Raw genomic sequence first — 26,925 nt, forward strand, 5'->3', positions numbered from 1 at the left:
GTACGTTATTGTCTTTCAAAATTAATTATTTTTAATAATGAAATTGTTGATCCTGATATTTCTATTGAATTAAATTTTTATTTAATTAAATCTGTCTCATTGTCTTCCGTTGGAAATTCGTTATCTTTCGCGAAACCAGCAAAATATGATGGTTCTCAGACGGGGAAATCTTACTCACGTCAATTTGAGACTATCGCTCGATAACATAATTGGTCGAGTGAAGTTAAAGGTTTAATTTTAGTGTTCTGTTCAAAGGACAACGCTCAGGAAATTTTAGAAAATTTGAACACTGATGATTTAGGAAATTTTAGTTTATTGTCGAAATCTTTCGAGAATCGTTTTGGTAAAGCTTAATTTTCCAGAGCTTATTTCAGTCCTTTCCGAGCTAGAAAACAAATTGCAAACAAAAGTTGAATTGATTTTCCCAATGATCTAGATAAATTAGTTAAATATGCGTATCGGAAATTTCAGGTGATCAAAGAGAACGAATGGCCGTATTACAGTTTATTGCAGGATTAAATAATCCAAAATTTAAATATTTTTTACAATCAGAAAGTTTAAAATTTCTTTAATCAGCAACTCAACAGGTTGCTACACCTACAGGGACTGATAAATTATATTTCGGACCGGAAAAAAAGTTAAAAATAATCTTATTTAAATAAATGATGATCATGAAGATCATAAAAATTGGAACTCTAATAAACAATTTGATAGTAAAAATTATAATAATAATAATTTTAAAAATAATAATAGAATATTCTGAAATAGTAATAATAATAACAGAACCTGTATGGAGCCAGATAAACGAACAACGTGGCAGCAAGCGTGGCTTGACAGGTTGCAAGGAGAACTTGCTAGTAGACCGATGCGTCACAATGGACACACACTACTACAAGTGCAAGTTGTCAATGGCCTGGGTGGATTACAGAAAGGCATTTGATACAACATCATACGAGCTTCTCCTCTACTTGCTCGAATGCTTTTCAGTACCACCACAAATAGTGAGATGCATCGAACATCTGATGCCGCTCTGGAGGACACCGTAACATCTGGTGAAACAAGAGTGTCTACCAGAGCAGTGCCATTTAGGAGAGGCATATACCAGGGAGATACCCTGAGTCCTCTTTTATTTTGCATCTCACTGCTGCCATTATCTGTCACTCTACGCTGAACGCCTGGATATAAAGCCGGACGAGTCTCCAACCGCGTACACAAAGTCACACATCTATTTTATATGAATGACTTGAAAGTGTACGCGGCAAGTCCTGAGAAACTCCGAATAGCCCTAGAGGTTGTGTCCGAGTATACAAGTGCAATCGGCATGGAGTTTGGGTTAGACAAGTACGCAGTAGCCCACTTAGTAAAACAAATATCGCCGAACTGGAGTGATAATGTCGAGCTTACAGACGGGAGCATCATAAAACATCTGGATGCTGGAGAGTCATACCGATATCTTGGACAGGCACAATCTCCTTTACAGGACGTGTCTGTCATCAAAGATACTCTCCGCAGTGACGACAAGTGGCGACTTAAGAGAATATGGGGCTCTGAATTATCAGGCCCTAACAAAGTCAAAGCCACGAATATGCTCGCTGTCCCAGTCTTGCTGTACTTATTCGGAGTTCTTAAATGGCTTCGGAAAGAGCTTAAAGATCTGGACATTATCACAAGGAAAGTGATGACATTATATCGAAGTCATCACCTGCGATCTTCTGTCCAACGCCTATACTTTCCCCGTGATCTGGGAGGGCGTGGACTACTAAGTTTGAAGTGTCTACATGACAGGTTAGTGATAGGCCTGGCTTATGACATCTATGAGAGCTCTGCTCCTCTTCTCAAGTTCGTTAACAGCTTTGAACTATTGTCTACTGGTGAAGGTCCATCGAAAAAAAATTTCGTCAAAACTAAAAATTAATTCAATTGATTTTTTTTATTCTTCTGGTTCTTCTAAACCGAAACTTTGGAGGAGAAATGGATGGTAAAGAATGGATCATGACAGTTGATACTGTCTACTGATATTATGGTTGTTAATTCTTCTTTGTTAAAAGGAAAGATAACTGTTTCGAATAATTCTTTTGTTTCTTATTATATTTATACAGTTTCAGGTGATAAATATGATTTTGATTTTATCGAGACTGTAGAAATAAAGATATCCAATATTAAGGTTAATTTAGAGGTTGTTTTCGCTCAAATTGAAGAAGAATGTATTCTAGGATTAGATTTCTTAATCAAGTCTGGTTTATTTACTGATTTCAAAGATCTTCTTGATAAAAAATTTTCAGAAAGTAATAAAGTTGTTTCAATTAATAAAATTAGTTCTTCTTTGAATCAACTTCCAGAATTTGTTTTAGATATGTTTAAAAGATCTTCAAAATTTTTGGATGTCAATGATAAATTTCGTTTTGAAGAATATGAATATTTGTGCGAAAAATTCTTTTGATTTAGGAAAGTGCAAAATTTTACAACATAAAATTAATGTTGGAAATGCACTTCCTATTAAACAGGCTCCTCGTCGTATACCTTTACATTATAGGGATAAAGTTGATTCAGTTATGATAGAAATGAAAAAACAGGATGCAATTGAACCTTCTTATGGTCCTTGGGCATCTCCTGTTGGTCTTGTTTTTCTAATACAATACATTGGTTATTTGTTTAACACTATTACTCTATACTACATGAAAAAAACAAATTGGACAATGAACTTTAGAATTAAAAAACAAGAACAAAATCAATTAGAAAATAAAATAGAGTATGGGGGATATTGTTATCGAGCAATCTACAAACATGATGAGATTCCTTCATAATCACAGAATCATAATCAGGACAAAAAGACATATGACTGAGAGGAAGGACGAAAAGAATTTCATGGTTTCAGTAGAGAATAAGAATTCTCATCCTTCTGAGTAAAGGATTCAGAGGTCAACTCAAGTCTCAGTCAAAAAGTAGAGATAAACAAACTCTCCCCTCGTTGCTATAAACAATCTAATCGTCAAGCAATCGTCGTCAACTAACAAACTGTCGTTAGTCTAATAGTCATTAGATGGCGACAGATAAATATTTTACATTTCTCCCGATCTTCTAAAAATTGACACTTAGCAATTCCTATTAGTTGAGTGAAGTATTGGATTAGGCTAAAATTAAATAAAGTTTAAAATAAAATCTCAAACTAAATGAACTGAAATTTTAATTCAATATGATTTTAAGAATTACTAAAATTAATATTCAGCCTACCTTCCTGTCTGCTTTGAAATAAATAAAATAAATAATCAGGAGGAAAAAATCCTGCGGCAGGTAAAAACCTCCAAACAGACCAAAATGATCTAAATTAAACTAATAACGTGATTCTATACAATAAAAGATTCCTTAAAAACTAATCGTCCGTTAGTCAAATTAAAAATCTAAATTTGCATCTTTAATTCCCTTTCTTTTCTTTTGTCTCACCAGGAGGAACCACTGGGAAGAACCATAAGAACCCACAGAGTGTAACAACAAAAAGTAGAGAACTGGGACTGTAGTTTGATTAATAGAAATGTTGTAAAGATAGATGATTCAGAGTCAGTTCAAAATTCAGAAGATGTATATACTAGTAATCCTCTAGAGAATAGTAATAATTGTGCATAGTCATTGAATGAAGCGATGTTATAACATGATAGACTAGGCAATACATCATTAAATAAAAAAAAAGAAATTACAGAAGATTAATAAAAAGATAGTGGAAGTGAAATTTAATAAGGCTGTATTAGAATGTGAAATCTGTATGAAGTCAATGATGCAGAAATTACCTTTTCGAGAGAGTTGTAAAAGAGCTGAAAGGCCACTTCAAATTATACATCTTGGCACGATACGTCTACCTACATCACATCCTGGACAAAAGAGGTTCATCAATGTTTGTATTGATGATTATTATATATGATTAAAACAAAATACGAATCTCGACAGTCGTTAGAAAAATTTTTGATTTCCACTCGTAACTTATTAGGAAAAAATCAAAAAGTATGCTACATCAGGTCAGACCAAAAAACCGAATTCACTGAAGGAAAGTTTATAGAGATGATGAGAAGAGAAAAAATGGAGGCAGAATTCGCGCCACCCTACACACCTGAATACTATGGAGTAACTGAAAGGTTTGATGCTACGACTCAAAGAAAAATTAGAGCTTATATGTTCATTTCTGTTTGTCTAAGAGCATGTGGGAAATAGCTTTTGATGGAGCGGTATACGTATACAACAGGACTCCACATAAATCAATCAACTATATGGGTTTATAACCCTTATTCTCAATTACTATCAAACTTCTTTTAGAAACAAATGTTTCTCTGGCTGAACCTAATCGAATTTTTCGCTTCTCATTAAAATCTTCTGGAAAATCAATAGAATTCTACATATTTCAATAGGACAACTTAAACAGGGTACTTTAGTTGAATAAAAATGTATGAGTACTTTTCTTGTAGATGAAATTTACTTTTTTTTAACACTTTTAGGATGTCTTCCTATCGAAATGAATAAAATTCTTTGTAAAAATACTTTAGTGAAACTATAATTTTTATGTAGTTTTTGCCTGTAGAAATAGTATAATTTCCTATTGGAATTGATTCAATGTCTTCTTATAGAAATTAATCGAATCCCATTGGAAAATACTTCAACTACTGAAAAAAAGAAAAACAAATGATCTGTCTTCCTATGAAAATTACCAATTGCCTGTTGAAATGTTTGAACTATTTTCCTTAGAATATTATAAAATCCGATTAGAAAGTTCTACGATTATGAAGAAATTTCGGTCTACCTTTTTCCTTATTAAATTTTTCATTACCCATCAAAGTTTTTGATTTGCTCCATGTACAATTAAAACAGGTCCTATTGGAAAAGATTTTTGACGAAAAAGTTTTTTTTCCCTGTTCATTTATCTACATTCTGTTTGGATCTTTTCGATAGGATTTTCTCTATAGGAATAAAACTTTACTTCCGAATTCTTTTTAAAAATAATATTTCTATATTAATTATTCTCCGGAAGCAAAAGATTCCTCGGCTACCCCGTTATAATTCCTCTTTTCTCATTTAGATGTTATGAATATTTTATAGTATTGGCTTTTTTTTAACAACAGAGTTGAGACTTGAGTAAATCCAACCATTAGAGAACTTAAATTAGGATTAATTATATCTAAAATACGCCGATATCTAGAACAAATTTAGTTTTTCATAATTGAAACTTATTGTAGAAGTAATTATTTCTGTATTGTATCTAATTTGGAAATTATCTTTATAACTACTACCATTAATCTAGTACCGAATAACAGTATATTTTTGTGAATCAATATTAAATCGAAGATCCTGAATAGCATCATAATCTAGAGGCTTCAAGATTATTATGCCACCAGTAACTGATTTTGTCACATGACGGATAAGCGTCTATCTCTTTCTCATTAAATGGCGACCTTTCATAACCTCTGGTGAACATAATCAGTTCTAATGCACCTGTGGAAGACAATACATCGGTTACAGATTCCTATCATAACCAGTAAAGTCACTGAAAGAAAAATACATTTGGACCAAGAGCCGCGCAGAAGGATGGCCTTTCTTGCCGACCATACTATGAAGAACTTCCGCAGAAGTGACTGTTATTAAGGGGCAAAGTCTGTGCGAGCATCGGAAGACCGCAACAACCCGGATGCCACGCGGAAACAGTCAGTCGACGTAGCGTCGAAAACCGACACACACGAGAATCTTTATCTCTCTTAATTGTTGAATACTGCCAAAAGTTGGTGTGGTTTGGTATCAGTCATTTACAGTCGTGGAGGCTTCTGTAAGGAAGTGAACGATGGCACAGATTTCTGAACACCTGTAGCAGATTATTGGTTCATCTCTTACCTGAGAAAGGAGTCCTGGAAGCAGAAAGAGTCTTTGGTACTGAAGCAGGGTTCCACACACTGGAGTTACAAGACAACGGCCCGGACAACATCATCAAGATAAACTCGTCGTCCTCTTTATTATAATGGTCATATGAGTGATGCGCGAGTTATTTTGTAACTTTTTTTTAATCAATTGAAAAATCGACCATTTGAATTTTAATGAGGGCGCTCCTTGATATTACCTATCATGCCCTAGTCAACGATCAAATTTGTCGAAACATAAATCATTGTCAGAAGCATTGCCCGCAAAAATGTTTAATTAGAAATTTAAACAAAACGAAAAGAAATAAATGTTTATTTTATTTTAACCAATCGAAATCAATTATTCAATTAAAAATGTAAAAGAAGGGTAAAGAAGTGAACCTGCTAGCAACAACCGAAAATGTCCTTTAAGTGACACTTTAGTTTTGACATTAAAAATATTAAGACGGGTTAAATTGTTTACATTTAAAACTTCAAATTGGATTCTAAATTATTAATTGGATTCAAATATTAAACATAAATCTTAATATTTATTTTTATTTAATTTTGCCTAGAAAGTGCAATCTCATATTTGTATTATTACAGAATTTTAATTTGATTATTGATTAAACAAATTATTAATTTGCTTTTAAATTTATTTTCAAATTTTTTAAATATCATTATCGATTCTATCCCATTTATTAATTTCTTTAAACTCAAAGATTATTTCATTATTATTTTTTAATCCTAATCCAACAACCTCTTACTCTATCCCAGCTATTGCACTAGGTGTAGGCTAAAAAGAAATGATCTTTATGATGTCTTTTTAATAAATTATGATATCACATAGATAACAAATGTAAAATTTATCATATTATGGCGTCATTATGACTTTGAGAAGTGGTAAACGCAAAAATGATCGTAAGTGACATTAATTATAGATAATTTTACCCATCAGATAGAACTATAATAAATGTACATTTAGCACAGAACGTGCAAACAGTTAAATAATGCTTATGTATTCATGAACACTTATATAATAAACACCTTTTAAAAACTTGTTTTTTAGCAACAGAAAAAATTCTCCCTTGAAAAAAATCGAATTGATAGCGTAGATTTTTTTTTTTAATTATTTATGACAAATTTAATTGTTTTAAACAACTGAGTTCGTTTCTATTTATGTTACGTGGTTGGTAATTTTTTTTCAGTAAGAGAAAAATTTTTTGTTGCAAGTATCTAAATACATTGCATAGATTCTGATATCAATTGTATATAACAAATTTAATCGTTATGAATATTTTTTGGTTGTTAGCAGTAATTAATAGTATTTTATCATCATCTTTACAAAATCATTTATATTTACTTTCTTTTTTTTTGCGTTAATAAAAACAATTTTTAATTATTTAGAATTATTGTCAATTGAGTTAAAATATTCTATTAAATGATTTTCACTATAAATTTATAGAATTTTTGTACTTTTTATAATTATTGATAAGCAACTTTTTCAATTTTGTCATAGTCGCCAATTTGATAATAAAATTGCTGGTAAGTTTATTGATTAGTGAATCGACAAAGTAGTTACCAGACCATATTAATATCATTAGTGTGAAATAGAGTGCAATGTCAGAGAAGAGAGACGTAAATAGAATCACAATGCCGTGTTCCATTTGGGGATCACCCCAGATCACCCCAAACCACAAAGTTATCACCCCAACCGCCAGACGGCGATACTGTACATGTAAGCTTCTGTACCCTAAAACCAGGTGGCGACAGTGTTCTTGGCACAGTCACGCCTACTCCCCTCCAAAGATGCGCACGCATAGAAAAAATGCTTCGCGGCAGAAAGAGCCAACTTGAATTCTCAGATTTTCCGAAATTCTTGGAAAGTTACAACTCAAAATTATCGATTGAATTCATTGCTTTCATTTATATATCAGTATATAAATTTGTTCGATTTTTTTCGAGAGTGCAAACAGTGTATAAGTGATTGTGCATTGTGTACGCAAAAATGCCAGCTACAAATGTATGTGCATTTTTCAAATGCGAAAATGTGTCATCGAGGATGTCGCATCTCTCGTTTTATCGCTTTCCTAAAAACGAAAGGTAAGTTTTTGAATCACTTTTCATTATTGACAGCTTCCGTCTTAGTTCATTGATATATTAATCAATCGATATTGAAAAATATTTGTTTCTATATATAAATACTTCTTTGCGTGTCTTCAACGACTTTATATATGCTGAAGAAAAGAATATTTTTGAAAATTTTTTTTTAATTAAAAGGGTAGTTGGTTAGTTAGATATAAGTCGATCAACTTTTCAGTTAATATTTATTTTTTACCAATAATTCATTGCAGCATTTGAGTGTTATTATATCACGATTTTCTAAGTTTTTTGAATCGAGTTACTTTGATAAAAGTGAAAGTAGTAATATAGAGAGATTTTATAATCAATCAACTTTAATTAATGATATTATCAACCCTCTTTTTGTCTATAGATAATTTTTAAAATAATTGTAACGTTTCTATGAGACATGGGCTAAGCTGTTTTTTTCATTTAAACTTTTTTGTTCATCCCATGAACATGTATGTACATTTTTTTCTTCTCTACATTTGAAGATTGATTGATATAATTATGTGGGAGATATAAATTTTTTTTCTTAGAAAATTAATTTTTTGCGTTGAAAAATCGGAAAAAAGTACCTAAAAAAATATAGCTAGATCAACAGGAAATTAAATTCTCTATCGATCTATATATATATGATTATTGGACCTAAAATTGAAAAATTTTCTCTAACATCTAAAGCGCGTAGAACTTAGAAAAATTCTCGCGCTAATAAAGTTGGAGCTTGGAAAGACTTCTGAAGTAACTAGCATGAGCCCAAAACATCCCCTCTTCCCTCACCGTATAGTGTCTTTGTCACACTTACGGTTCAAGTGATCATTTCACTCGCACTTATGCTCTACTATACTCGGCGCGTGCGCAGAAGTTTTGTGTGAGTGCGAGTGAAGCAGAGAGATATGTATTGCTCTCTGTCACACCCGTTAGCGCCAGAAGAGGAAAAGCGCGCTCGGGGGTCTAAATATTAAAACCTTTGACTAAAATGAGAACGATTTAAATAATATATTGTTCATAAAAATAATGAAAAAATTGATAAAAAAAAAATTTTTTTTCTGAAAATGTACTTAAATATCTCATTTTTCGGAATAAATTGCCACAAAGTAATATTTGTAGCGTTAAGTATTTTTTATTAATTTTCTTAGACGCGACTGGAGCTTTCGTCATTAGTGAAGCTTCAGTCGCGAATAACTTTTTATCTATCATAAATATGAAAAAAGTGTTCAGTACTTTTTTCATTAAAATTAAATTCTGAACAACTTTTATTTAAAACATTTTTTCATATCTATGATAGAAATCGAGAAATTCGCGATGGGGGGTGGTTTTTCGCGATTTACTCCCCCCCTATGCGTGCCAAACATTCTTGACCTACACCATCGTGTTCCTCGCAAAACTTTCGATCTAGTTATCTATAAATCATCACTTTGGCCGCAACAAACCAAAATTATTCCATTTCCCTCATTTGACTGGACTATGAGTCTAGTTTTAACATTTTTACATCTGAAGACGAACAAGTGGTACTTTTTTATGTAGGTTGTGACGTTATTTTTGGGATAACGTCCCATTGACACCTTAAAGAATAATTTAATGAATATTGGAAGCTAATCGTAGCCCATGTGGGTTGCTCTAGCTATTGTCCACGTCATATTTCATTATTTTGAGTCCTCAGGGGCTATTTAACCGATGGTTACAGTGATGGTTCACGTTTTGGTTTATAAACTATTTTAATCTAATGAATTGTAGTTATTTTTATTATTACTTATTTTGAAATATTAATGTAAAGAGAGGTAGCAAGGTTGGAAGATTATGTATTTAATTTTGGTAGTAGAAAAAGACTCAATAGGATAAGGAGGAGCTAGTAGAGGAGAAGTAAGAAATATTTGAGGAGCTGTGAAACCATTATGAGGAGAAGTGGGTCGCTAACGTGGAGATGAGGGCCAAATGAAACGTGCCACCCGTTAGAGGATCCATGCTAGAAGACGTTCTAGCCCTGTGAGTGATCATCACTTGATCTGGCCCAGTAATATGGCACTCCAATGGAAGAGATGGAGGTGTGGAATGGGCATTGTGGAGATGTTGTGAAGCAATTAGTTTTAAGTTGAAGAATTAGATATAAGTTTGCAGGCCTTGTGGGGGGAAGCCTGATCAACCTCACCTCCAAGGAAGCACCTAGGTTAAGTCGCCCTTCCACAATGAAATCTAGGAGAGATCGCGTGATGAAGCTACTAATGGAGAAGTGGTTCTGCAAATAAGAAGATTGATTGTGAGATTGGAGTGGGGATAAAGAATGCAGAGCGTACAATTTTGGAGTTTGATAAAGAGAGAAGTAGTTTGGAGCTTGAAGAGAGGAGTTCGTTTTTGGAGATTGACGAGAGCAGTTCGATTCTGGTAATCGAAGGAAGCAGTTAGAAATTGGAGTTCGAAGATTGAAGATGGCGAGAATTATTGGAGGTTGAAGACGAGAACAGGTCCAGGAAGAGGAAGAAACAATCAAGTAGAGTTATGGCAGACTACAAGGAGGTCCCTGATGCATAGAGGAGGTTCCAGAATATCCAGGAACGTGTCGAGCCCAGTTTACGACACCTAAGTATCCTCTGCAGCTCCTGTAAGTCGTATTGAGTCTGATATTTGGTAATTTTTGGTAGTTTTGTTACAGTTTAGAAGTAGAATAATGAAATGTAGGGAATCTTCCACCCTTGGCTTGCTTTCGTGATTTAGTTAGTTAATAAATTCAGTTTAGAGTGTTATAGTTTAAATTATAAGAGATATTGATGATTTTGCTTCGGGTTTTCGAGTCAAGATAAAAATCAGTGTATTTGAGATTAGGGCCGTTAGATTGAGGTTAATTAATGTTTAAATTTTTGAAACGATAGGTAATTATTTAAAACTTGTTCCAGAATTCGAGTTAGAATTATTTGTTTGTAAAATATTTTTCTTTATTGATGATGCAGAATCGTTACAGAATGATTTATGATTTTTGTTAATTGAATAATGAATAAGAAAATTGATTTTGTTTTAATAAATTAAGCATTAATTGATAATTGGTATTTAAATAATTAGTAAAGAAGAGCCTTCAACTCCAGTTTGTTTATTTAACAATTTTGAATACTTTTGTGGGGTTCAACCGAGGATTATTGCCGGCCCTGACCCTCTCTCCACAACCCACATAACTGAGCTCCAGGAGATCCCCTGTCAGGACCTCTTTACCAGCAGCATCTTAATTAAGTTTAGTTTAAGATTTCGTAATTAGTTTTAAGATTTTTGAGAATTGTGAGAGTTTGGTTGGATTTTGATCTAAGATTAGTTGTAAGCTTTGGTCTAGGTTTAAGTTTTTTTTTTGGATTTAGATGTAAGTTTTGCCAGTTTAGTTATTCTGGCGATAAAAATAACTTGGCGCCCGTCGTTTATAATGATTATAAGCGAACCAGGGATGTTAGCTGATAAATTAGGGTCCTGGAGGAAGGTGAATACTGAGTACACCTACCCCAGTGGAAAAGTATCGTCACAAGGTAATCCGATTTTATGACTGATATGGGTCTACCTTTTTACAATAGCGTTATTTACGTCGAAAAACCCACGGGTTAAGTGGTCAATGTTTGGCGCGTGCTCAATTACTTTTTGATAATTGAAACTCCGCACCCTCATCATTGTCTTCGTCTTAATTTTTCGTTTTATTTAAAAAAAAATTCGAAACAAATCTATCAACTTCTTCGTTTTTTTATTTTTTTCTCTCCTGTTAACATGAAAGAGAAATTTCCTCAGAGAACGATGTTAGGAAACCGTTCGTTTCCCACCACTACATGTCAGAACTTGAGCTCCGCCCTACGCTCAGAAACGTCTCTGAATCGAGACCATTCTGCCATCTGACAGCAACAACACGTATCAAAATTTCCGGCCACATTGTCCCATAAGAAATAAACTTCTATTCACGTCTCTCTTCTCTGGCAACGTACAGTTATTCAATCAACAGACTGACTGATTTCCTAACCTCTCTGGTTAGGTTAGGCCCTTGAGTCAACTTTCTTGTGGCAGGGCACTACTAATAGTACATTTCACACCTAGGAAGGAAAAGTAGACTAGCTTAAACCACGTGTAAAATTACAACCTGAGTCGAAGGCAAGGGTAGTATACACGTGGTTTAAGCTAGTCTAATTGTCTTCCCTAGGGCTAAATATGATTTTGCGTCATACCTGTGTGGAAAGTTCAACCCAGTGCCGTAGAAAATTCCCGAAAGCCCCGCATCTATCCTTTAAATTTCTCCTTCACTAATTAACATACGAGTTACTATCTAGTGACTTAAGGAGCCAATCACCTTTCGAGACGTCATCAACTAGAGAATTGCCAATGAACATTAACTGAGTGACCGGTCAAATTTTGGGGGTGATAGTCCAACCTTCATTTTTGGACTTTTACCCGTTGCTTTCTACATCTCGAGGAGAGAGTACGCTTTATTTTTGTGACATTTTTTACTTGAGGAAAACAAGAGTTTACGAGCATTAAATAGTTTCGAGTGAGTTTAATCATGTTCAGAGATTTATAAAGGGTTCAGTTGAACAATCTGTTCCAAACCAAAATGCAATTTATTGAAATTAAGAGTGATTTTGCTAAGTAAAGCCAGAACGAACGTAATTAAGAATCAGACATCTTGAGAGTGAATTTTCTAGAACAAAGCAAGTGTGATATTTGAACTTAAAGACTAAGTACTGTAGTACAACATAAATTCAATGATTTATTTTAGGTTTAGTGAGTTTATATTCTTTTTGTGTGTGGTAAATCCTTATTCCTCCTCATATTCCATCAATCGAGTCTACTATCTTTCAAGCAGATTTTCAGGGCTTCAAGCCACAATAGTTTTATCAGCTGTTGTATGTAGATATATTAAAAAAAACGACTGATTTCTATTCAGTGATGATAAATGTGTACATTCATCATGCAATGCGGTACTGCCAACTTGTGAAAACAGAAAATGTTCAACTTTCGTCTACGGTGGAAATATTTTATAGAAAACTTGCAACTTTCAATCTTTAGAACTCAATATCTTCTAAATAATAAATAACGATTTTTTTGCGTACGACACTAAGGAGTTATATTTTACAAATTTCGTGAGTGACTCTGGTAACTGTTAAATGATTTTCTAACTTTTGTTCATTTACTTAAGTTATTCAATACATAAGCATAAAACATTAAATATACAAATTCATTCTCTTATCACGTCAGTAAGTCAACTGTCTTTCCTTTCAAAACTTGTGAGTGAGATTTCCGAACGTCAGAGGAATTGTAGCCAATCTTATAAATTGAAATGTACAGACATGTAGGAGAGAGTGGGGCAAATACGGACTCAGAGTATTTGTGAACACCCATGTTTGACTACGTTAGAAGAGATGGAGAGACACATCCCCAGTGATTCAATCAGAAGTTGATCCTGAATGCAAAGCCTGACAAACAGTAGTCAAATGACGAGACGTTCGATGATCAAAATACGTCAAAATACTTCATTGTTTTTCAAAAATCTTCCATGATTTTTAAGTAATATAACAAATGTAATCTATGGGGCCTACGAAAACTTTATGAGTAGTGTAAATTTATGAAAAGGATTCATCTGTAACATAAGTAATGATAGGATCCACGCCATCCGTAATTACCTCACGTGCTGTGAGGTAATCCCAGGCACAAAGGTTTTATGAATCAAAAAATGGTAAACTAGCTAAATGTTATTATTCTTTTCGCTGCGATTTTAGTCGTGTGGACCTTTCGGGTTGCACCCAGGCCACTGAAAATTAACTTCGAAAATAAAATATTGAGCACTACAGAAAAATAAGTGTTTCATTTGGTCAATTAATAGGCCCAAGATTTCGTTAACGAAATGCTGGGATTTACGGGGTGGGTAGCTTTTAACAATATTCTAAATCAAATTTGTGCAATAAAAACAAAAGATAAATAAGAAATCATATTTCAACCAAGAAAACAAAGTAAGGCATCTTCTATCGAAGTTATTTTTTCATATTAACGGCTCCGTTTTGTTTGCAAGATCAAGACACTTATTTTCATCATATTGTCACGGAAAGTAAACTTTTTCAGCAGTTTTCAAACTAGAAAGCTGACGACTTTTTTCTCTTAATGAAGGACGATGTTAGACTACCATGTCTTTTTCAGGAAAAAAATCAATTGCTTTCTTCTTTGAGAACAGAAAAAAAAGTTAACTTTCGGCTAAGATTTAGGAAATAATACTTTTGACATAACTTTAATGAGAAAAGACATACCTGACTACTGCATGGAATAGTTTTGACTCTCTAACTCTCAAAGTATCCCTTTCTAGCACCACCATCAAAGTGTCAATGTCGATGTCTGTAAAACCATCTGCATTGAAAGCATCAGTTGTAAATTTATCAATAGTATCAAGACAAACAGCAGCAAGTTGAGGTTCGTCGAAAAGCCTAGCTTGAGTTAACAACAAAAATGCATTATCACTTGTTAAATTGCTTCTTAAAAAATCTACACAGTGTTTTTCTAATGGAGAAACAGCGTATTTTTTCGCAGTATACAAAGTAGTCATTACAGTTTCAGGATCAATTTGGATTTCATCAGTGTAAAGAAATAAAAGAACAGCTAGAAACGCTGTTGGTTCAACATCGGGAACTTCTATTTCAGCTGAAGCTGTTGCTAAAGTTCCATTAAACATTGCATCGAAGACAGCACTTCCAGATGATAGAACTAGTTTGTGTGCTGGTATTCTTTGTTGTTGTGCTCCTCGTCCAACTACAAATCTTACATCTGATAGAATTTCATTGTTGAATAGAAAAGCAAACCTTTCTTTCATCGTTGTTTTACTTCCTTGCCAGTTATACAGTTGAGGAGGTGGATTGTGATTATTTTCAGATACTGATCTATCATACAGACAAGGTTCAGGATGCGAATTACTGGCCGAATTACTTGGGAGTCTGAAAACATATTTTTCATTTCATTAAAAGCTATAAAATATTTAATATGTTGTATAATGTATGAATAAATATGAATATGTCTTGAAAAAAAACATTCAATATTATCAAAAAGAATTTACTAAGAATACATTTTTTTAACCCTTAACTTAAAGTAATATGTTACTACCTGAAATTCGTATTGATTTGTAATACAAAAGGGGAATAAATTGTATGAGATACGTTAACTAAGAAGAGAGGCTAATGAAAACCAAAGAAGGGGTAATATTCTATGAATTGTTATGAAAGCTAAAGAAAGGGAAAATGCCTAAGGAAAGGAGGTTTCGTAATAGGAGAAGAGCATGCGTGAAGAAACGAGTGATGTGCGTGAGGTAAACTTGTGTTGAGAGTTACCAAAAAGAGGGCAATTTTATTGAAGGAAGCTAAGAGAGGGCAATAGGTACAAGGGCAATATTTGAAGAGTGGAGGTAAATTAGCCAAGAGTTGTAGCAAAAGAATGGTAGCATATAAGCAAAAAATCTGTATAAAAGATATGCGAAAATTGAGCAAAAATGTTAGTCTGAATCGAACACCAGATCCTTGTTGGTCGAAGCTTGCTCTGTTTACACATCTTTTGCAACCGACATTTTATCAATTGTATGCAAAACTTTGTATCAATTCACTCTACACATCTGATAGATCAACGAATATTTATAGTTGTGTCAGCATTTAAAAAGCCAACGTGAGTGATTTATTCATTTACAACTGATCTGTTTGTATCTTTGACCTTGATATTGTCTTTTGTGTGAGTATGCGACTGCTGTAGTAGTGAATCAACATCCTCACATATCCCATTCTTCTACACTAGCTAATCTATGTCGTAAATACCACCAAACTATGAAACTGCGATCCAGTTACGGGACGTAACATAATTTTTAGTATCAGAAGTTGGATATCTCTCAAAAATAAAATAATAATGATGAATAACGGAAATCGGTTAGCCCGAGTGGTTCGAGAAGGATAGAAGAATTATGCCTGATACACTGTTACAAGACGAGTGGAATCATTGTCCATTTCGGACAAGTGGCGCCATCCATGCCGGACAGAGCAAAGTTACAAGACAGAAACTTATGTCGCCCTCTCGGGGAGAACACTAACTGTTCCAGCAACCACGCCATCTATCGCCGACAGGCACGACCCCTATGACCTATACTCCAGGGACCTGTTTTACCAGCCAAGGTCGAATGACGGTCAGCTTCCAACAACATCCGGCAGAACAGCGCTTCGGTCGAGCCAAGAGGGCGTAGTCAACGCATGGTGGGGGTCCCGCCAAAACAAGACTATTACCTCGCCGCACGACACGGGAGCAGCCAGTTAGCAGTTAGTCGCTTGACGGTCGCGAGTTAGTCGCAAGACGCCGACTAGTACGTAACGACGCCAAAGTATAGAGCGCACGCAGTTAGCCGTGTAATCACGCTCTAACCACAGTCAAATAAGTACATTGTTCCCGAGAACGGTGAATCGTGTCTCGCGCACAGTTCCGATCGCCGAAAGCATCGCAGCTGAATCCAGGTGAACGAGTTGGACGGACAAATTCAGGTCGAGGCGCCAGAGCAGTCTCCCGCACAACTTCCTTCATCGAGAGAGTCGCAGTACACATCGCCGCCGCAGAGAACTGGAAAGAGGCAGTCGAAGGTCGTCCAAGGGCAACAGCAGCCGACGGCAGGAATCGCTGCGGTATCCCTGGATTCTTCGTTTGATATCACCACGGTGAGCTCGTACATAATTTTTGTACCTTCTGTAAGGGCATAGGGCGAGCTGCGCCATGATTAATTGTAATATACGATTATAATTACTATCGATATCACTTGGCCCTTCTGGCAACTGTTACGTTCTTGTTCCTCTCGTGCCCGGCTAGTATTCCAGAGATTGTACGTTTATTATAATCTATTTGAATTATTTATATTTATTGTTATAATCTCAATTAGACTGTTAAGTTATATACTCTGTAATTCATGCGAAAAGCAGGTCCGCTTCAAGTCGCGGATTGGTAGAATCCTGCGTACAGGTGTATTAAACAATAAATAAACAGATTGTTCATATTACCTATCGTGGAAGACAATTCCCAAGGGATAACGTCCTCCTGTCCCTTTTGCATGTGTACTTGCAGGTTTTAGCTGACGGCTAAGGAATACTGGAAATAACGTACATTAATTGCATTAACACCGCGTGCCGACGGATCGGTGTTACACGCCGACGCTGCGTGGGTCTTTTTGTCGCTTTGCCTCGTCGTTATCTCGATCAACTTAATTTATATAATTCGATTAATATCAATTAATAATCAATTTAATTATAATCGCTACTTCTTTTCCTCTCGCTCATCGTTGTCTCTCCTTAACCACACCAGCTCTACCACCGAGGGAGATAGAGGTAGGTGAGAACACGCATGACTATATGCATATTATACGCAGAAATCACCAATCAAAAATCTAATTGACTTCTTTGCCCGCAAAGACCCTGGAATACCCAAGCTATTCCTCATTCAAATTCATAAGCTCTCGAACCTGGCGAGGACAGAGACAGATAGAGAGAGAGAGACCTCATACGACCTTTCCCGCGCTTCCTAGTGCATCCCCCATTCCCTAAATTAACTATCCCTTTTCCCTAGAGATCCTTCCCAATCTCCACAATATCCAGGAATTCCCTTATTCACTGTATGAGTATTCTATTTATATTCTCTCCCTCAGATCTCTCCCCCGACTACCTTTACACCCCCTTCAACCATCTCCATCTCTTTCTCCTGGCGCGGAAATAAACCTCTTCGCCAGGAGACATTTCAACACATAGCACAATAGCTAAAAAAGCAAAAGAGCAAGTAGGATTAACAGAACAGCAAAAACAAGAATTAGAACAACGTCAGCATAAAATTTGGAAATTCAAATTATTGATTTCTTATGTAAGTATCTTTGTGATATTCATTATAGAATTAGTAAGAATTCATCAGAAAGTAACTGATGACAGCCGAGGCTCGCATAGCAACAATAAAAGGAATAGAAATGGAAGCACCGAAACGTGTAATTAGTGGCTTGAGACCAGAATACGAGTTGAAGGCACCTAAAGACAAAGATTTAGTAAGCACAATTCAAGATTCAATACCGTTGGAGAAAGAAACAAAATTGAGGAAAGAGCTGCATAGAAATTGTTTTAAGAAAAAAATGATAAGGAGAGGTAAAGCCATCAATACAACAAGGAGGCTCTTGCGGAAACAGAATATACAACGTTGCAAGTGAGGATACACTGATAGGCTAAAGCATAGAATACACACAACCGATGATGTACCTATAAATATGAAGCAATAATGATACCCACCAGAACTAAAAATGAAATCAATAGATAAGTTCAAGAACTGATAGATAATAAGATAATTCATGCATCACATTCACCCTACAATACACCCTAATGGAAAGTTCTGAAGAAACCAGATGCTAGAGGAAATAAGCGTTGGCATATGGGATTAGATTTTTGAGCTTAGAATGAAAACACGATTGGTTATGCATTTTCTTTACTACAGATAAGTGACATATTTGATCAGGTAGAGCATGCAGAATATTTTTAACTTCCCAGTGGGAAGTTATAGTAATGGGTCCAATTTTGCGAATGAAAGGTCCCCAGAGTCGAATACGATTGTTTTCCAGTGAACGTCTGTGCGTGTGTATGTACGTATGTGCGTTCGGAATGATTTTTCGCCTCAATTATCTCGAGAACAAAAAATGATATCGATGTGGGACCGATTGCATTCGACGCGTAATTGCGTAACTTAGAACTGGAAAAGTTTTCAGGAAAATCGGTAAAGCCATTTTTTAGGAGAATCAAAAAACTGGAAAAAAAGGAAATTACTTGGATTTTGCAATTTATAAATTATACCATTTTTCAGACAAAATTTCAAGATCATTGCAGAAATATGAATATTAAATGATTGGAATACTTGTATGGATATATGATGACAATATTTCATCGAAAAAAAAAATTTTAATAAACAAAATCAGCAATGAAAGAATTTTAAACTCGTGTCAGGATTGAGAAAACAGCATTAAAGACGCTATAATAATCGTCAATCACATGGAATTGTGTCCATAACAATTGAACATTGTTACTAACAAATGATTATTGATCATAGCAATATTTAAATAATAAGTATTAAATTGTAATAAACAATAAAAAAAAGGACCCTTCCTATATATATGAGTACTTTTAACGCATAATTTTTTCTTCTACTGAAATGAAGTAACTAACCATATCAAATGAATAAAAACAGACTCATTTCGTTTATACCAATTCCATTTGTTATAAAAAATGGAAACGGGTTTTATTCGAATTGTTTTTTCATTTTTTCCACTGGGAAGTTGGTCGTGTGGACCTTTCGGGTCGCACCCAGACGACTGCAGAGCACTGATATTTTAATTTTTGATTTGGCTTCAGAATTCCATCAGATTAAATTGCAAGAAGAAAATAGACACAAAACTGCGTTCTCGACAGCTTTAGGTCATTATGAATTTTTAGAAATGCCATTTGGTTTACGTGCAGTTACAGCAACATTTCAGCGACTAATGAATAGAGTATTAACTGAGTTACTTGAAACAGTAGTAATTGTGTATATAGGTAACATAATTGTCTTCACTAAAGATTTAAATGAGCATTAAGTTAAACTACATAGAGTAATGTCGACATTCAGAGAAGCAAATTAAAAATTACAGCCAGAAAAATGTGAGTTGATGAAAAGAGAAGCATGTTATCAGGGACATATATTAAGTGAAAATAAGGAAAATATTTTCGTACTCCTAAAAACTACGACAATTTCTTGGTTTAGCAGGATATTATAGGAGATTTATATTTAGATTTTCACAAATATTGACCGACCACCGGTTGATTTGATAAAAAAAGAAGTTAAATTTTAGTGGGGCGAAGAACAGGAGATGGCTTCTAATGCTTTAAAGGAAACATCGTGTACAGCACCAGTGTAACAGTATTTTGATATGTCTCAACCATTTACAGTTACCACGGACGCTTCAGGTGTAGCTATAGCAGGAATATTAAGTCAAGGAACTTTAAGGAGAGATAGATTAATAGCATCGCCTCAGGAGTATTGAAGGATGCTGAGAAAAAGTATAGTACATATGAGGGGGAAGCACTAGCAATTCTTCATTCAGTACAATAATTCTGACCATATTTGCATGAAGAGAAATTTATTTTTGTTACAAATCATAAGCCTCTAGTTTGGTTACAGACCGCAAAGGATCCGGTGTCAAGACTGACACGGCGGAGATTAAAATTAGAGGAATATCAATTTAATGTTGTGCATAAAGCCGGAAAGACCAATGTTAATGCTAATGCATTGTCACGCAATCCACCCGAAGAGTAAAGAGAGATCAGAAGAGGTTACCGAGACGTTAAATCTATTTCAAAACGACCATTAAGTCAGGGAAAGAGTAAGGAAAAGGTAAGATTCTTGAAGGAGACTCAAAAGGGGAACTCACCATTAGAGGACTCGAGTAGTTCGAGTGAACGTAGTAATTCTGATGATAAAAATGATACAGATTTTTGCCCAAAAGGGAGACGTGAATAAATTTTTCCCAAGAGAGAGGGCATTCTAGCTCAGGAGCAATGTGAATCTGGTGGAGATTCTAGTGAAAATGAATTTCCTAAAGAAGAAATGGTTGCTAAAAGGCAATTCGAATCAAGTAATCACTCTGATATTATTAAGGCTGTATCAAGTGCAGAAGATACAGATATAGAAGTTTCTAAAGAAAGAGACAGTAGCGATCAAATTTACATGTGTAAAGCTAATTATTTGAATTTTATAAGTGAAAATAGTGAACCAAGTGATGATGGGTCTAAAAGGTTAAAAGAAAAACAATTGTTGCCAAATTATGGAAAATGTAAACCGGAAGTGATTATAATCCGGATAAGAGATGCGTTGAGGAGTGCGCTGATAAAACTGAAGGTGGGGGACAGAAAGAATCAATAATTTTACGTGGCGGAAAGTGTACGAGCAGATAGAAGGAAGCATAACCGATACAAAAACCAAGCTATGCGTATGCTTAGGAAGATATGTGCTATGAATGAAAAAGAAGTCATCATAAGAGAGGCACATGCTTCATTGATTGGAGGCCACAAAGGGGTGACGAAAACTCATAAGCGTATTAGGCTAAGGTATTACTGGAAGAAAATGAAAGTTACAGAAGAAAAAAATACGTCTGACGTGCTAACACTAAAAATACGTTGTCTGTGCTAACACGACGAACTTTCCATTAGTAATTCTTTATAAGAAATTGATATTCTGATGAACAATGTGTAATTTTTACGAGTCATATTTTATCATTAATAATATTATTTTGTTGAAAGCCTTCAAATTGGTGTGATGTACGCATTAGTTAATCAATAAATTTAATTTTTAATTGTTTATAACAAATTCGTATTGTTACAAACAATATTGAATTGGTGAAAGTCATATTTGGTTGTGAACAATAATGTCTAGTCGATATTGACTTTAGTTTCGAATAAAATTGTTATTCTTTCGCTTAAAAGTATTTTAAATAGTTAATTTTTTCATTTATTTATTACTAGTTTTTTTGTTGTATAAAATAAACGCTCTGACTGAATTTTTCCAATTTCACTCAGGTCTTCTTTATAATAAGAGGGTCGCTCAAGGTCAACCCGGAACAACGAGAGAGATTTCCTGAGGACTTCCCAGTACACTCCGCTGTAGTATCATCAGGGTGAGCTCGAAATCATTCTATTGTACCTACAAAAGAGCGAGCCCCCGTAATTATTATAATTGTAAAGGATCCTTATTGGCTCTTTTGGCAATTGTCTTGTTATGTTAACGCCACCTCGTACCCGGCTAGTATTCCAGTAATTATTGTAAGCTATATCATTAATTACAATTGGACCAGTACGATCAATTGTTGTAACGCGTGTAATTACAGGTCCGCTTTAGGTCGCGGATTGGTGAATCTTGCGAGTTGTACGCAGATATCTTTGAATAAATTTTCTATAATTGTATTACTCGTGGAAGACAATTCCCTAGGATTAAAATCCTCCTATCTATTGCATGCAAATTTACAGGAATTGACTTCAGAACCTCCAAGGAATACTGGAAACCTCCGACGAATATCATCAGCGTGCCGGCGGATACCTCTCACACCCGCATTCTGCGTGCGTGGTGTAACTCATCGTCGTTGCCGAAATTCATAATATTTGCTCGTAATATTATTCTCTTGCTTCGCACATATATTCTCGTTATATATTCCTCTCGCATAAATTACTCTACCACACCAAATCGAGGAATAAGGTAAGTGAGAAACTACCTATACATATTAAGCAGAATCATGAAAAGTTACACTTCATTCCATTATCTACTTTAAGATCCGAGACCCTGGAATACCCGGCTATTCCGTATAAATAATAATAAGCTTTCGTTACGACGAAAACTTCTCTGAAGTAGTTAAAAAGTAGATCCTGGAGGAGAGAGTCAGAGAGAAACTCCATCAAACTTTTCCCGCGCTTTTCCCGGCGCGTTTCCTCATTCCACAAATACCTTCCAGTCCACTGAGGACTTCCCTCCACCTTCAAAATAGAACAGGAATCCTTCAATTCCCTAAAAATCCTAACCTTAACCAATCTTCACCATAACCCCCTCGCTTCTCTACGCTCCTCTCCCATCCATCTATATATATATTATACTATATATATATATATATATATATATCCCCATCTATCTTTTATTTCTTCTCCTGGTGTGGAAATAACCCTCTTCGCCAGGCGAAACCATTTCAACTTTAAATCGTAAGATATGTTAAATGTTTTTTTTTTCTGATTGTGAGTGAAGTCCGTGTATGATTTTTATTGCTCAAAATTATACGTTTTAGAATCACTTTTGTTTTGTTAGGACTTTCAGCGATAAAGATCCACAAAATAGACGGAAATCTATTCCAAAAGCGAAATTAAGAAATTGTAAGCTGAGCTGCACATATTACTTGTATATCAACGAAAAAATTGTTACGGTTGTAAATAACTCTTCAAACTACAACTTTTCACTTTATTTGAAAAAAAAAGTCCTAAATGAGGTCGTGGTAGGGGCTGAAAATCAGGAAAATTTACAGAGACAAAGCAACAGCTTCGTGGATTTCTAGACATACTACCAGCTTAAGAAAGCCATTACAATAGACTTAAGAGTAGAATGATATATTTAACATTTGAACTAAATGCTGCTAGACTTCTTCAATTATATTACAATTCTGTTTTAAACAATTTAAGGATTTTTCTGTTTTATCAGATATTTATTACTAAAAATAACTAAATAATATTGATGAATAATATTAACTTAATAAGTAGAGTAGAAATGTAGAAGAAATATTAATGATATTTCCTGTACGTAGCCAGAGTTTTCTGCCAGCAAACAAAATATTCGTAAGAATTGAAAAAGATATCAGAAAACAAATATTAATTTAAATGATAGTAAAGTATACAGATATTACACAAAAACTGGGAAATATTGCAAAAATCAAGACCGATGGGTAACTTTATGATATTCAAAAATTGGAAGTATATTATAAGAAAATTTAACGTATTTAAAAAATTAAAAATAAATTCCGACTTCGCATCCTTTTTTTTTTTTAATGAAAATCCGACTCTCAAATAAATGATTCAATATCATTAAAACAATCAATTCAATTCCACCTTGCGCAAGGAATTTTCAAAAATAAGTTCAATAGCTTCTGCTCACTGTGCGAACTAAATTAATAAAAATTGGGCTCACAGTTACGCATACTATCCGATCAAAAATAATAGGATACCATGGACATCTAGTACCGCACTTTGCTTCACTTTGGCCAATAAATGGAGAAAAGGATTCCGGTACAATGACTCCAACCGTGTATATCCCACAGTAACTCCACGAGAACGGTCCAGGACAGACATTGTGAATTTAAATCAACAATCAAATGATCAATGAAAGCCAACATTCTCAGACTGGAAGTTACAAAAACCCTGAATTCAACAGAAATTAGGAATCTAGAAAGAGTCAAAATAACTAATCATCTTCATAAGGAGCGAGTCTATTCACATGGACAACTTTCAAACGACCATTCGGAATTTTATGAATTCGAAATACAACATCATTAAGTTTATTTTTGATAATATATGAACCTTCCCACTCACATTGAAGTTTTGGACACTTTCCTTTAACTCTTTTAGGGAAAAATATACATTTCTTAGGATTTATCTTAAGAGAAGCTTGTAAAAGTCTTTCAAAAACATTTTGAAGATGAATAAAATGTTCATTTAGACTTTTACTGAAAATAATAATATCATCCAAATAAACTCAACAAATTTTACCGAGAAGACCTTTTAAAACTATGTTCATAAGTTTAACGAAGGTAGCAGGAGCATTACACAAACCAAAAGGAAGAACCTTAAATTGCCAAACCTCATTCCAAATACAAAAAGCAGTTTTAGATCTATCCTCCGGTAGAAAACCATTGAGCACCAAGAACCATATTTAATATGTCTTCTTGATGAGGAATTAGTGTTGAATCCTTAACTGTGACATCGTTTAATTTACCATAGTCAACACAAAATCTAATTTCATCACCTTTTTTGGAACAAGAACAACAGGAAAAGCCCAAGGACCATTACATGGTTCTATTGCATTCTGTTGTTTCATTTCCTCTATAACTGAATCAACTTCATCCCTATAATGTAAAGGAATACGACAAGGAGCCTGTTTAATAGGAAGTGCATTTCCAACATTAATTTTATGTTGTAAAATTTTGCACTTTCCTAAATCAAAAGAATTTTTCGCACAAATATCCATATTCTTCAATAAAAGTTCTTCAAAACGAAATTTATCATTGACATCCAAAAATTTTGAAGATCTTTTAAACATATCTAAAACAAATTCTGGAAGTTGATTCAAAGAAGAACTAATTTTATTAATTGAAACAACTTTATTACTTTCTGAGAATTTTTTATCAAGAAGATCTTTGAAATCAGTAAATAAACCAGACTTGATTAAGAAATCTAATCCTAGAATACATTCTTCTTCAATTTGAGCGAAAACAACCTCTAAATTAACCTTAATATTGGATATCTTTATTTCTACAGTCTCGATAAAATCAAAATCATATTTATCACCTGAAACTGTATAAATATAATAAGAAACAAAAGAATTATTCGAAACAGTTATCTTTCCTTTTAACAAAGAAGAATTAACAACCGTAATATCAGCAGCAGTATCAACTCTCATAATACATTTTTTGCCATTAACTTCTCCTCTAAATAAAAGTTTCGGTTTAGAACCAGAAGAATGAGAAAAATCAATTAAATTAATTTTTAGTTTTTTGGATGAACCTTCACCAGTAGACTCATTAGAATTATGAATATTTGATAAACGAGTTTGAACAGCTTGAAGAACTTGACAATTCTTCTTAGAATGTTCTTTTTCACCACAAATCCAACATTGGACAATTTGCAAAGAATTTTGATTTTGGGAATTTGACCTAAAATTTCCTTTAAACGAATTATTTTTATAATCTTTTTTAAAATTATTTCTAAAATTATTATTTTTATTGAAATTATAATTATTTTTACTAAAATTATTATTATTCTTATTATTAAATTTATTTTTATTCTAACCTCCAAAGGTCAAATCTTCAATCGACTCAAGCTCTAAAGCTCTCTGAGTTGCTAATTGAAGAGACTCAATTCTCTCTGAACGAAGAGAAAATTGTAACTTTAATTTTTTTAATCCAGAAATGAATTGCAAACCAGCAATTCTATCTCTCTCTTCAAAAAAGACCGAAGGATACGCAAAGTTGACAAGCCTATCCAAATCATTTGAAAAGTCTGTTAAATTTTCATTTTCAGACTGTTTTCTAGCCTGGAAACGACTAAAATAAGCTCGAGAAAATTGAGCTTCACCAAAACGATCATCCAAAATGTTCTTCAATTTATCAAAATTCCCTAAATCTCCTAAACTCAAATTTTCTAAAATGACTTGAGCTTTGTCCTTCGATCAGGACACTAAAATCGATGCTTTAACTTTATTTGTCCACTTATGCAGACGAGCGATTGTCTCAAATTGACGGAAACAAGATTCCCACGTCTGAGAACCATCAAATTTTCCCGGTTTTGCAAAAGCTAAAGAACTATTAACTGAAGAAGTTAAGACCGATTCAACCAAATTATTAGAATTATTTTCTAAATTATGAATTTCCAAATTCATTATTAAATTATTATATATTAAATAATGAAATTTCTTATTTCTCGAAATAAATTTTGAGTCTCTCTTCGACCTTCATCGAAACGTTCCTCCAAACGAATCTGATCACGTTTTAGTCTTTTTTCCAAACGATTTAATCTCATCTCTAAAGCTAGAAGTCCTCCATTAGTATCGTCTTCGACACAATCGGCATATTGAGTTCTCCTTCCAGCTCGAGTTTGTCTCCGACTTGGACTCTTTGGCATGATTTTTAAATATTCTTCCAAAAATCACCAACAAAAATATTCACGGCACGCGAAACGAACCACTTTCTGACACCAATGTAAAATAAGATCCAATAACAACTTCGGCAAATTAATAAATAAATAAAAATGTTTATTAAAGATTGACAGCAATTAATTATAAGAAAGAATCCGTGCGGTCAACTCAAATCTTAGTCAAAAACTGGAGATAAACAAAATCTCCCCTCGTTGCTATAAACAATCTAATCGTCAAGCAAACGTCGTTAACTAACAAACAGTCGTTAGTCTAATAGTCATTAGATAGCGACATACAAATATTTAACAATACATAAATCAATCCAATATATTATTTGGGGACAGGGAACTACTATCCCCCTTTCGATTTTCACGATTCTCGGCCGCACGGAAAAAGAGAAAAAAGTAACCTTGCAAGTACCGCGTATGCAATGACAGTGTACCTTTGCCCTTATTTCACCGTTTTTTGTCAAAAAACAAAAATAAATTCA

At 34.1% G+C, this 26,925-nt stretch overlaps 1 protein-coding gene across 1 annotated transcript in view; it reads right to left on the reverse strand.

The window, feature by feature from the left end:
* LOC118070037 (BTB/POZ domain-containing protein 1-like) overlaps positions 1–26,925 on the reverse strand; it is a 72,107-nt gene that overhangs the window by 17,594 nt on the left and 27,588 nt on the right. Inside the window, exon 3 of the mRNA XM_035088451.1 lies at positions 14,243–14,920. Within this exon, the coding sequence (XP_034944342.1) occupies positions 14,243–14,920 (678 nt within the window). The remainder of the gene's footprint in view (positions 1–14,242; positions 14,921–26,925) is intronic.

The sequence above is a fragment of the Chelonus insularis genome, unplaced genomic scaffold, assembly GCF_013357705.1.
Source record: "Chelonus insularis isolate UGA/USDA-ARS -01 unplaced genomic scaffold, ASM1335770v1 contig_50_pilon, whole genome shotgun sequence".
In the NCBI taxonomy this organism is placed as follows: domain Eukaryota; kingdom Metazoa; phylum Arthropoda; class Insecta; order Hymenoptera; family Braconidae; genus Chelonus; species Chelonus insularis.